This window comes from Hibiscus syriacus, unplaced genomic scaffold, assembly GCF_006381635.1.
Source record: "Hibiscus syriacus cultivar Baekdansim isolate YM2019G1 unplaced genomic scaffold, ASM638163v2 tig00004046_pilon, whole genome shotgun sequence".
NCBI lineage: Eukaryota > Viridiplantae > Streptophyta > Magnoliopsida > Malvales > Malvaceae > Hibiscus > Hibiscus syriacus.
Genome location: NW_024061997.1, coordinates 292,020 through 306,556, shown reverse-complemented (window position 1 = coordinate 306,556; position 14,537 = coordinate 292,020). Strand labels below are relative to the sequence as shown.

Sequence of the window (14,537 nt, the reverse complement as noted above, 5' to 3'; positions counted from 1 at the left end):
TGCATAAAATGCAATCTATGAATATGTTTGTATTTGAACTCATTATGACTCTAATAAAAAAGTGAATATTTTTTAGGTTCTAGCAGTTATGTCTACAGAGTGTATGTGTTGTCAACAGATTAAGAAAATTATAAAAAAAATATTTTCTTATAATCGAACTAAACTAATCACAAATACAAAGGATCAGATTACTGAACCAAATCTTTATTTGAATCTATCATTTTTTACTACAGATCAACTGTGTGAAGACTGGAAAAGGAAGAAAACATAAGAGAGAGGAAAAGAAAATAGAGAAAGCTGGAAAAAGAAAACATTTTCTTATTATTTGGATGTCAATCATGCATCGTCTTCATCACTAGCATACCATTTTCACTGTTTTCTCCTCTGGAAAAACAAAAAACAATCAGGTCAAGAGGGTCGGGAGTCTGGTCCTAATCGGAGCTCGAGATCCAATTCTATCTGAGATGACGAACCATCAACACCATCTCTTCCCCTGGAAACTTTACAAGGCCTTTTAGGGCTGCAATTTTTCTCTTCACTAGATTCTAATATGATCTCCGGATTCCGATAACGATCTTGAACTCGATCGAGTTCCGTGTTCGTTGTCTTCACTGTATCCGAAGAAGGTAGGTTTTCTTCTGAAGATTCCCTAAGCTTGGCCCTATCTCTTCTATGGACGTTCATATGACCTCCAAGAGCTTGAGCATTTGAGAACCCTCTTTTGCAGAAAGAACATGTGTAGGACTTGGAATGGCTTGAAACATCTTCTTCCAAGGACCAAACTGTTTGGTCGGATTTTTCCGGTTTTTGGTGTTTTGTCCCCATAATTCTTTATGTTTGAAGGAAAGGAAGAGAGGGGCAAAGGGAGAGTCAACTAGAAGGGCTTGTTTTGTGATAATTTTAATTAGTGGAATACTTGAAAACTCCTTACATGCATGAATATTCAACAACATAGTTTTTCTTTTTGGATGTCCCAACAGTAATCTCATTGACCATAACTACCATAACGTTTTATCAATAATTGAGGTTTTTACGTTTAATGTCAGATGTTTTTTTAGTCTAATATCATGATTTTGTTCTGATTAGTCTGGACCGACTAATATCGTACACTTGAATTTATCACTAATTCAAAAATATTTAAGATGTAAAATTAAAAATGGAAATAGATAATAGTTTTAAATGTATAAATTCAAATCTATCATCTATGAAAATAAAGTATAATTGAATAATAAATATTTGAAATCAAATATGTTTATTGGAAAAAATAAAATTAACTAACGAATATCCGAAAACTAATATGCATATATGACATTTGAAAAATTTTATTTTGAGAACATAATTTTTTTTATAAATTTTATTTAAAAATATTAGAAATAAAATTGATATTTATATAAAAAATAATAGACACTCACGATTAATCTTTATCTACTCTGAATTCTAATATCACAATTTAATCAACTTAGAATCAACAACAAATAATACTTAAAAAAACTAATTTAATCAAAATAACAAAATAGAAAGTGAAGACATTCATAATTTTAACTTATATTTGGATGTGAATTATTCATTACTATCCCTACATTGACATTACAATGCATAATCCTATGCGGTACAAAGTATAATTTTTTTTAAAGGAAAAAAACTTTAAAAAATATTAATTTATTTTTTGATAATATTTGAAGCAATGATGTTTTGAAATATAATTATTAAAATTAAAATTATTATATTTTATTGACAAATCACACGATATAAACGTCGAATTTATGCTACGTCGAATCACTACTATGCTTAATATTCTTGTTTACCAATTATTCAAATTGACCTAACTACTTATAACATTATAATTATATATGAATTAATAAATTATTGAATGGCTAACGAATATTGTACAACCTACCAATCTAAGGGCTATATATATTCAGGGATATATATATAGAAAAAGGTGTGTAGGGTAGTCATTTTCCTGAAAATTTAAAATTATTATATATTTTAGATTTTTAATATATTTTTTATTAAAAATATGTTTTCGTCTCTTAAAATTTTATAAGTTTGACCCCTTTTAAAGTTTTAAAATTTTATCTCCTAATATGAAATTATGCACTCGTTCCTATATATCAACCATTACATTTGGAGTTAAAACTAAATTTTTGTAGAATTCAATTTCTTTATATTAAAAGAATATTATTTTTTTTTAATTTTCATAAAATAGATAATTTGTTTATTTTATTAATATTTAAATTAAAATATTATTATATCATAAAGTTAAAAGTACCGTAGCCCTCCTAATCTCTTAATAATTTGGTCCCTAGCTTGAACCATAAACTTGCTCACATCCTAAAACAACATTTAAATCCTTAACTATATTATCTATCTTTGTGTTAACTATTGCAAAGTAAGTGATTCATTAGAACAATATTATCACAAAATAAACTCAGACCCCTAAATATATTAAAGACAGGTTAGCATCACTGTCATTTTTAAAACAAGGGATAGTTGCCGATTATTTTATCACTTTAAGAGTCGGTCTCATATTAAAATCTGTTATTTAATTTAGTGGTGAGTAGATTAGTTTAGAATGTTTGAGAATTCAAACAAAAAAATTGATAAAATATCACATGCAGGTATGCATGAGTTTTGGTTTAAATCAAATGAAGTATTGATGTGGAGTTCAAATGATGTATAGGTATTGTGCTATTTTTTAAAATGAGATCTTTAAAATATTTTATAATAAAGATTTATTTATTAAATTTAAAATTATGAAATATCTACGAGGAATTTTTATCAAAATTCATCATGGAAAACGATTAAAGATAATATCAAAATATTATTTGCAACTTTTTTGTCACTTTCCCAAGAACCAAATAGAAAGTTTGTTTTCCTTCGAATGGAAAAATTCGTTAGGACACAAAGTTTATACATGGACGTCCGTGAATGATATTTATATGTGATCCCTCAAATTTTGAGACCCTGTGATGTATCTTATGCCACACTTGTACAAAGTCGAACTTGATTGAATGTATAAAATTAGTCCCTAAAACCTAAATTTTTTTCTTCTTTCTAGCTGCTTGCTTCTTGTTTCTTGTTCTTTTCTTCTTTGTCTGGCAGACGATGACCTCAGTCTTGGTATTGGTCGTCGATTGTTTATATTTCTTGTTTTTATCTTTATTTTTTTATATTGCATCTTGTTTTTTTTCTTTCTATATGTATATTTTTTAATTTTCAATAACTTAGCCTTTATGCTACATTTTTGTTTGTCTTTATGACACGTTTTCCCCATCTTTTGGTATGTTTTCAGTTGTTCTACTATTTTTTTCGTGTTTAACTTTTTTAGGGTTAGATTTGACGACGCCTCGATTAATTAAGATATCACTTTTTTGTTATCATGTTGATCTTCCCTGACTTGGACCCTAGTATTGGATTTGGATACACAATTTACATTCAAAGATAGTTTTCTCACGACGCTTGACTCTAATTTGTAATTGTTGGTGATCTTTCAATAGTTTAATCCTCTGTTGTGATTTGTTTATCGATACAACCTGATCTGTTTGCATCTATCTTTTGTGTTAGGTATGGCTCATAAATATACCAGTAAAGAGGACAGGAGATGGAGCGGAGTGAGCGAAGCGAACGCAGCGAACATCAACTGTCCTTACAAAGAAAGTCTTGTTGTGGGGTTACAAATTATGTGGGTTGGGGGTGCGGGGGCGTAGCTCCCGCGGTACGGTACAGGGTTGATTTTGTAATTATGTACCAGGGTTTTCTATTATAAATAGAGATGTAACCTAGACCTAAAATATCATTGAATAAAAACTTCTAGCGCCGCCTAGGCACCGAGGACATAAGCACATTGCCGAACCTCGTAAAATTCTAGTGTTCTTTCGTTTTCTTTACCCGTTTTCGTCAACAATTGGTATCAGATGTCAGGAGCAAAATTCGAAGTCGCGAAATTCGATGGTCAGGGTAACTTCGGATTATGGCAAACGAGGGTGAAGGATCTATTGGCGCAGCAAGGGATCTTGAAGGCTTTGCGACCTACAAAGCCGGCGTCGATGGATGAGGAAGATTGGGAAGAATTGCAGCAGCGAGCGGCAGGAACCATACGATTATGCTTGGCGGACGAGGTCATGTATCACGTCATGCATCTATCGTCTCCAGACGAAATTTGGAGGAAGTTGGAAAGTCAGTTTATGTCCAAATCCTTAACGACAAAACTGTATCTGAAGCAGCGGCTGTATGGGCTGAAGATGCAGGACGATCACGATTTGGCGCAACACGTGAATGTCTTCAATCAAATCGTTTCTGATCTGGCTCGGCTTGATGTGAAAATTGAGGATGAAGACAGAGCGATGATTATGTTGTGTTCGTTGCCTTCCTCTTACGAACACATGGTGACTACTCTTACATATGGGAAAGAGACTATCAACGTTGAGGAGATTACTGCAGCCTTGTTGGCTCACAACCAGCGGAAGCAGAATGCAGGGGAAAGCTCTCAAGCCGATAGCTTATATGTCAAGGGTAATCGAGATCGTGGACAGAAGCCATAGAAGGCAGGGTCCGGGAAGCGGAATTCCAGATCCAAATCCAGGGATAAGAAGACGATTCACTGTTACAAGTGCAAGGAGGCGGGACATATGAAGCGAGACTGTCCGAAGTTGAAAAAGCAGACTGATGAGAAGCGTGATGGCTCATCCAAGTCTGTGAACGTGGTCGAGGATGATACTTCTGATTGCAGTGAGGGTGATATGCTTTCTATTTCAACGACACAATTGACGGATGCTTGGATTCTTGATTCTGGATGTTCTTATCACATCACGCCAAATAGGGAATGGTTTTCGACATACAGGCCGGTTAATTCTGGTTCGGTTTATTTGGGTGATGATCGATGTTGCAATATTGTTGGTATTGGTGATGTCAGAATTAAGATGCACGATGGCTCCGTTCGGACGTTGAGTGGTGTTCGACATATCCCAGACTTGAAGAAGAATTTGATTTCCTTGGGCACTTTGCACAAGAATGGTTTTATCCCTAAGGCTGACGAGGATAGGGAAATCATTCGGATTGTTAAAGGAGCATTGACTGTGATGAAAGGCAAGATGACTGCAGGGAATATCTACAGATTGTTAGGGAGTACCGTTGCAGGTGGAGTTCACTCTGTTGAGTCCTGTGATGATACGACAAAATTGTGGCATATGCGCCTTGCTCATCTTAGTGAACGTGGTATGGCAGAATTACACAAGAGAAACTTGTTGCATGGTGTCAAAAGCTGTAAGCTCGATTTTTGCAAGTATTGTGTTCTTGGTAAACAGACTAAAGTCCGTTTCAAGACTGCGAAGCACACAACTCAAGGGATTCTTGATTATGTGCATTCTGATGTATGGGGGCCTTCCACGACATCGTCTTTGGGTGGATCTAGGTACTATGTTACTTTTATTGATGATTTTTCACGGAAAGTTTGGGTGTATTTTTGAAACAAAAATCTGAAGTTTTTGAGAAGTTCAAGCTGTGGAAAGCTGAGGTAGAAAACCAAACAGGACGAAAAATCAAGTGTTTGCGGTCTGACAATGGTACGGAGTACACAGATTCACAGTTCCTACAATTCTGTAAGGAGCATGGGATTCAGAGGCATTTTACAGTGCGCAAGACACCACAACAGAATGGTGTTGCGGAACGAATGAACAGGTCGTTGAATGAAAGAGCCAGATGTTTGCGGTTGAATGCGGGGCTTCCCAAACACTTCTGGGCTGAGGCTGTTAACATGGCGTGTTACCTTATCAACAGATCGCCAAGGGCATCGCTGGCTGGGAAAGTTGCAGAAGAGGTATGGACTGGTCATGATGTTAGTTTTGATAACTTACGGATTTTTGGTTGTCCTGCTTATGTGCATGTACCTGCTGATGAGAGATCCAAACTTGATGCAAAATCGAAGGAGTGCATTTTTCTGGGTTACAAGAAAGGTGTCAAAGGATTCAAGTTCTGGGATCCAGTTGCGAAGAAAGTTGTGATTAGTAGAGATGTCGTTTTTGATGAACAGTCTATGTTGCAGCAGAAGCAAGACACGACAGTGGTAGATTTCGAGCAGTTTCCAGTTGAGAAACCAGAAACTTCTCAACCGACTTCTGGTGGTTCCACTACGGATGATTTGCAGGATTATAGTCTCGCCAGAGACAGGGTGAGACGGACGAATATAAAGCCTCCGAACAGATTGGGTTTTGAAGACTTGGTATCTTTGCACTTACTGTTAGCAATGATGATCCAGTTACTTTTCATGATGCCGTTACTAGTCAGGAAAACGACAAGTGGATGGCAGCCATGGTTGAGGAGATGGAGTCTTTGAATCACAATCGCACATGGGAGTTAGTTCCCCTTCCTGAGGGTAAGAAGCCGATTGGTTGCAATGGGTGTATAAGAAGAAACCAGCAGTAACAGAAAAAGAGGGGGAGAAGTTCAAGGCTCGTTTGGTAGCGAAGGGTTTTTCACAGCAGAAAGGAGTTGATTATGATGAAATCTTTTCTCCTGTGGTCAGGCACACTTCAATCCGAGCAGTACTGCATTGGTGGCTAGTTGGGATTTGCATTTAGAGCAGATGGATGTTAAAACTGCTTTTTTGCATGGTGATTTAGAGGAGCAGATCTACATGCGGCAACCTGAAGGTTTCACTCAACCTGGAAACGAGCATTTAGTTTGCAGATGAAGAAATCTTTGTACGGGTTAAAACAGTCTCCGAGACAGTGGTATAAACGGTTTGACTCCTATATGATCAAGATTGGCTACAACGATGTGAGTATGATTGTTGTGTCTATGTTAAGAGCCTTGATGATGGTTCTTTTATTTTTCTATTACTGTATGTTGATGATATGTTGATTGCTGCGAAGAACATGGATGATGTTATCGGTTGAAAACTTTATTGAGTCAGGAATTTGATATGAAAGATTTAGGTGCTGCAAAGAAAATTCTTGGAATGGAAATTTGCAGGGACAGAGACTCAAGGAAACTGCGGCTATCTCAACGGGGTTATGTTGAGAAAATGCAAGAAAGGTTTGCGATGAGCAGCGCAAAACCAGTTAGCACTCCATTGGCGAATCACTTTAAGCTCTCATCAGAACAGTGCCCCAAGACAGATAAGGAAGCTGAAGATATGGCAAAGGTTCCGTATTCTAATGCTGTTGGCTGCTTGATGTATGCGATGGTATGTACTCGTCCTGATTTAGCTCATGCTGTTAGTCAAGTTTGTAAGTACATGTCTAAACCTGGTAAGCAACATTGGGAAGCAGTCAAGTGGATCTTTCGATACTTAAAGGGTACTGTGGGACATGGAATTGTTTTTGGGAGTCAGCGGGATAATCCTTTGGTTGTAGGATATGTGGATTCAGACTATGCAGGTGACTTGGATAATAGAAGATCTACGACAGGGTATGTCTTTACTCTTGGTGGAGGGCCTATTTGTTGGAAGTCTATTGTTCAATCTATTGTGGCTCTATCTACAACTGAAGCTGAGTACATGGCAGCGGCTGAAGCTGCAAAAGAAGCTTTATGGCTTACTGGTTTAGTGAAGGAGTTGGGTGTTCAACAAGGTGGAGTTCAGTTGCTTTGTGATAATCAAAGTGCTATTCACTTGGCTAAGAATCAGGTGTATCGTGCTAGAACTAAACATATTGATGTAAGGTTCCACAAGATCAGAGAGTTGGTTGCATCTGGAGAGGTTTTGTTTCAGAAGGTACATACTGATGAAAATGCCGCTGATATGTTCACTAAGCCAGTTACGACAGACAAGTTCAAGCATTGCTTGGACTTGTTGAATGTTTCGAGTTGTTAAAGAAGCAAGGTAACCCAACCCACATTGAAGTTTCCAAGGGGCAGGATATTTGCCAAGGTGGAGATTTGTTAGGTATGGCTCATAAATATACCAGTAAAGAGGACAGGAGATGGAGCGGAGTGAGCGAAGCGAACGCAGCGAACATCAACTGTCCTTACAAAGAAAGTCTTGTTGTGGGGTTACAAATTATGTGGGTTGGGGGTGCGGGGGCGTAGCTCCCGCGGTACGGTACAGGGTTGATTTTGTAATTATGTACCAGGGTTTTCTATTATAAATAGAGATGTAACCTAGACCTAAAATATCATTGAATAAAAACTTCTAGCGCCGCCTAGGCACCGAGGACGTAAGCACATTGCCGAACCTCGTAAAATTCTCGTGTTCTTTCGTTTTCTTTACCCGTTTTCGTCAACATTTTGTTTGAATTTTTTAGATGGGATTCTAACCTTTTTTGTTTGGTCTTTATTTGATCTCAAATCATTATTTTCTTGTATTAATTTTTACAAGAATATATCCTAATTATATATTCATTGTAATATTAGATATTATCTATCTTTTTAATAAAATTAATTATTTCTATTTTAAAAAATTATGCTATAGTTAACCTAACTTTTACTAGATTTATTTTAATAATTAATATCCATTATAATTAATATCATATAAAAGTAAAACATATAATATACTTTTCACTTTTATAATATTAAAATATTTGAATAATAACTCTATAAAAGAAAAATATATAGAATGGAAATAATAAAAAAATATTTTACATGTTATTTGGAAAATTATTTTTAAAAGAATAGTAAGAAAGATTCTAAATATATGATCATTATATAATATTAAAATTAATTAAATAAAAAAATAAATACTTGATCTCACATTAAAGAGAGAAAGAGATTCATAAACATTGACTTTAAGTTATAAATACTTGATCTTACATTTTTTTTTAAACTGAAACGCCAACCTTTTATTGCAAATAAACATGTCTCCTGGGTAATAAAACAAATCAAAACTATCTAAGGAAATAATTGCAAAAAAGTTGTGAGCCCTAAAACCATTAAAGTAAAAAGAAACATGAAAATAAAGGGAAAAAAACCAGTGTAACAATTTCAAAGCAAAGGTTGGCCTTTCAACTACCTTGCAACCCGAGAGAAAAAAACTTTAATGCGAACCGTGGCAAGGGAAGCAGAAACCAGAAAGTAGAACCTGAGAATCACAAACTCAAAAAGCCAAGCAGTAGTTAGGGGGGCCGATCCAACGCCGGTCCTCAGCTGCCTGAGCTTCTACACTCCGCGGGGCCTCTTCAATCCAATAGTAATCGGTGGTACCCATCGTCGTTTCTGCCGCCAGGATGTGCGCCGCCAAATTTCCACTCCGATGAACAAATCAGAATGAACATTTCCCAAAAGCAGTAGCCCGTTGTTTCGCCTCCCACGACAGTGTACTAATCTCTGAAAAACGGGGCTCCGAAGATATCAGCTTTCCGAATACCGCCTTGGAATCGACTTCAGCTATTATTTCCTGAAGACCCAAGTGCGCTGCAAACGAAAGTGCATGAACAGCAGCCAGATCCTCAGCCAGAAAAATCGAGGTAACTCGTGGAACCCATCTCCTACATGCACCCAATATGAGACCCTGTTATCTCTGATGGTTACTCCTGGCTATGCTTGTTGTTGTGCATGTATGAATCGAGAGTCAAAATTAACCTTGACTGATGGGGAAATCAGGGCTGTCCACCGCACAAGATGAGCAGCTACAGCATCCTTGAGTTTGTATTTGCATGAAGAAAAATCTCGACTTTGTGTGCGAATTAAGGTAACAATTTCCTCCTTCTTTAAGATCTTGCCCTGATGATACTGTAGATTCCGCGTGGATCTTACATTTCAAAAAAGTGTCATTTTTAATAATAATATTACATTCTGTTAATCAAATATTTTCAATATATATCCCCAAAAAATATCCCTTAATATACGTCTGCCTAAGATTCATAAACGTTGACTTTTAGTTATAAATCAATGTTCCTGCTGAACTCGTTATTAAGATTCATAAAAATTAACAATTTTAAATTTATATTTTAATAAATGCATTTCCTTATTTTCATTCTTCTAGGTTGTCAAGGATGGAATTTCTTTTTGAAACGAACTCTTAATTATATTTTCTACACTTTATTAATATATAAGCCGCATTATTATTTATTATTCTTATGCAAATTAAATAATTTATCTTTTACATTTTTTTTAAAATAATCTTTTACATTTGCTAGTAGTCGGTATACATTCTTAATTTTTCTTCTTAACATAAAGATTATAACTTTAAATTTTAAATACTTGAGTTCATCATTTAGATTTATTGTTGTCCAAAGTTCTTTTAATCTAAATCCATATATTTTTATGGTAATTATAAATAAAAATACAATTTAAATTTGTAATTATTAAATTATATATAGGAAATATCAGTACACTATTCTCAATTCATGAATTAAACCCAAGTGACACTTGTTGGCATCATTAATGTTTCATTAAAACACTTAAATGTGAAATTATATCTAATAATAACCTTTTTTTTAATGCTGGACTTTGGGTTTGGTTCACAATTCTAAGTTTTCAAGTTTCAATTTAGTTCACTCATTTACGTTTTCATTAAACATGTTTTATTAGTCAAAATAACATTAATATATATATAAACTTTTAAATTTATAATCTTTTATTAATAAAGTAATAATTTGAATGAGATCTAAGATTAAAAAAACCTTATACCGGAACTTTCACTAATGTTGATGGTATGATTTGATTGTGAAATTTTTTTAATGGTTCATTCTTTTTAATTTGGAGAGTCATGGTCGGTTGTTTAGTGAAGGGAATTAGAAAAAAATAAATTAAAAACGACGATGAACAATCGTCTCGAAAGAGAAAAATTCATATTTTTAGCCTTTAGCAGTGTTAAACCTAAGATTATTATTATTTATAGGTTGACAGATTAAATAGATTTATCTATCAAATAACAAATATGGCTTTGATAGATCACATGAGACTGCAAGAGATCATTTTAAAGGATTGTAATTAATCGAAGGATATAGATTTTTAGAGATTTCTAGGAGCTCTGAAGGCTTCGATCAACGGAAGTGTTACTTTAAAAATTTCAATGAATTTCAGAGATATGCGGATAAGATCTTTTAACATAAAAGATTCAGAAGATGTATAACAATTAATTTTTAAAAAAATAAATAAAGAAGAGGGTAATTGACAAGGTCATGCATGCCAAATAGTTCAAAAGAATTGACCAGTAAACAAAATAGAGAGCGACACACAAAAGGATGTAACTGGTACGGCAAGATATTTGAATTATAAAATTATTAATAATAATAGAAGCGGTGAATGATTTAAGCATTTGATGATATAATTTTATAATAAGGTTGGTCTTTAACGTCAGTTAACATAACAGCTCCATGAAGTGGCTGTATTCTCCTCAACTAAGCATTTCGCATGCTCCCATGACGCAACACTTGAAATATATATATATATATATTATTGATCATGCAATGAGTCTGAAATATCTCATCGTCATCCATTTAAAAATTATTTTTTTAAAAGAAATTTTCACGTTTCTTTTGTCGATAAGTATTTTACTTTTGAATTCCAACAATTATATTTGACAATGTATTACCCGTTTGAATGATTGATTATTTATTTATTTGTAATCTTTTAAATCTCACAAATTTAAGAAAACCTTTAAACATTTAAAATCGATAGATTTTTTTGAGTGTGTTTATTGAAAAACTAATCATAGGAGAAATAGAAGAAATGAAATGTGAACGTTTGGATACCGATTTTGTCGTCGAAGATAATCAGTGATAGGCGGTGAATGGCTCCCGATGACAATCGAAAAGTGTAGTGAAAAAAGTAAATTATTTAAAAGTTCAATGACAAAATCGATACATTCCTAAAGTTCAATGTCTAAAAGTACATCATCTTAGGCATCAAAATAACAATAGTAAAATAACTTCTTTTTAGTGTGATAAGACACATAAACAATCATTAGTCATATCATCGCCCATTTATTGACTTAACGACTGGGTGACATAATTGAATATAAAACTAAAATTCAGTGCTATAATTGATATAATTAAAAATTTAATGGAATAAACGAGTCAATGGATAAGATTAAGTGATATCTAGTGTCGTTTACCCATAAATATATATGGGCAATTTATCATTGACAAACACTTAGTTTATACACAAATACGAAATGCTTTTACTGATACATTAAGGTTTAAATATACAAAAGGTGTCCAACTTTTGCTTAGTTTTTCATTTTAGTACCTAATGTTTATTTCGTTCCAATTTGGTACCTAATGTTTCATTTTGTTACTAAAAATGGGTCAAGCCATGAAATACTGTTAGTTTTCTCTGTTAAGTGAAACATGTCACAATCTGATAATTTTAAAAATTTTTATATTAAATTAAAAAAATAAAATTATATATTTTTTAAAAAAGAAAACACATAAATTTCAAAATAACCCAAAACTTTGAAAACCTTCATTTCAACCTTAAACCCACGCCGATCGTCACCCTTTGCCGTCAACGAAGCTCCACCTGACCTCACCTCCCCTCGACAACCAAAATCCTTATGAAATCATGACTGATCAACGACCGATCGACGACGAATCGATGTTTTATACTCCACAAACTCTATGATGAAAATCGCAATCCCAACCAATTTAGACGGTCAATCGACGACAACTACGACGATTTATAACTAGGATGATGACAAGGACTACGTCGACGGTGGTGGTCGTGGTAGGAAAGGGCGGCGTCAGCGTGTTAGCGTTAGGATTTGGGGATTTTAGTGATTTTGAGCATTTTTGTAATTTAAAAGAAATAAGGGCTTTTTATAAATATAATAATATTTTTTAACATTTTTTAAGAAAATCAAAATTACGAGATTGTGACACATGTCACTAAACGAAGAAAACTAACGGTCCGTCATGGCTTGACCCATTTTGAGTAACGAAATGAAACGTTAGACACCAAATTAGAACGAAATAATCGTTAGGCGCTAAACTAGAAAAACAAGCGCACCTTTTGCATATTTAAGCCATACATTAATTATCTGGTTCTCATTCCTTTACCTGGAGATACAGTTTTGTGGACAAAAATGTATAACCTCATGAAAATCTCCCTTGTAAGTAAAGTGAGTTTATTTTATCTTTTTTTTTAATTAAAAAAAGTCACTAAATCTTGCTTGAAATAGAGTTCCTTTAACACTGTAAAAGCTGCATTAGAGGCCAGAAAATATACAGTCTATGAAATCCACTTGAAGCCTACTATCGACAGAGTTTTTTCGCCTGGGCAGGGAAAGACCTATACTGACTCGGGGGTTTTCCCTTTTTGAAAAGATTTTTCGAAATATGAGGAGTCACCACCAATCATTTAAGGTGCGATTGGGACACTGTAAAAATGGGGTGATTTTAATAAAACATTTTATTTTTTATTAAAATACCAAGTTTTAAGGTCTGCGAAAATCCAGAAATTAGATTCGCGAGTTAGTTACGCGTGGTGATGGATTAGCACCTCCACAAGCGTCCAAAAATTGGTACCTAGTTGATTACCCTATATTTAAAATCAAAAATTTTTGAGTTCGGTCTTTATTTAATTTGAGAATCATTACGGATGCAAAGTTGAAAAGGGTATCCGTTTATTAAGACCGATATCATTCACCCCTAGCATAAATGCAAGAGATCAATTATTGTGCCTAATAACCGGACATTGCCTTAATTTTAGAAATCATGATGCGATTTTTGAAAAGGATGTCGACTTATTTCAGGAATCACCAATAGTCACCCCCTGATCATACTTGGGGGATATATACCATTAATTCCCTATATAATCACCATTTTCTACCCCAAAATTACAACCGAGCCTCTATCCCGAAACCAGAACTGACACCAAGCCATAACCCGACCCGGGGCCCAAATTGAGTCACCCAAAACCCCTCAATCAATTGCAGCCGACCCAATAACAACTTAGTTGGCACCTCCCTCTGCCCCAACCGAAGAAAAGCCACATGTGCACGCCACCAGTCTAACACTATACAATCTGCAGAAACAAAATAGAAGTAACAAAAATAGCCATCATGTAATTTCAATGTAAATGATTATAAAACCCACACACAAATCTATAAAAGCTCTTGGCAATTCAGAAAAAAAGATACTGAAACTTTGTAATCCTTTTTTCACAGTAATAACAATAAATTTTTCAAGGTTATTTTTTCCTTTAGTTTGATTAATTTTTTTCCTATCCTTTAATTTCGACAACAACAAAAAAGAAAGGAGAGACTTTACCTTTCTATCGGAGCCTCACCAGCGGCCGAGGTCTCCGTTGGCCAATCCGAACGTTCGAAAGGGAAAAGAGGAGTCGGTGAGCAACATACTTGAAAACGAACGTGATCCAACAACGGATAACCGAGATCCGGACAGTGGAAGTCGAGGGGCTCTCGACCATTTTCACGACGTTGGAGGTCGTTTCGTGCGAAACCGAGCTCAAATCGGCGACGAGGAAGTCGATACGAGCCTTCTGGTGAATTTTAGTGGCCAAAGGCCACCGTCGACTGCATGACGACCGGCGATGACTGGGCCGATGGCCGGCGAGGGACAGGCGGCCGACGATGAACCATTTTCTAGAGAGAGGTGAGAGCCTCTCTCTTTCTTTTTTTTAAAAAACAAAATAAA

The 14,537-nt window shown here is 34.9% G+C and overlaps 1 protein-coding gene across 1 annotated transcript; it reads right to left on the bottom strand.

The window, feature by feature from the left end:
• Positions 1-348: 348 nt before the first annotated feature.
• LOC120188216 (transcriptional regulator TAC1-like) lies at positions 349-875 on the bottom strand. Its single transcript, XM_039191719.1, has one exon. The coding sequence runs from the start codon at positions 823-825 to the stop codon at positions 409-411; it is 417 nt and encodes a 138-aa protein (XP_039047650.1). The 5' UTR covers positions 826-875; the 3' UTR covers positions 349-408.
• Between the last annotated feature and the right edge of the window lie 13,662 nt (positions 876-14,537).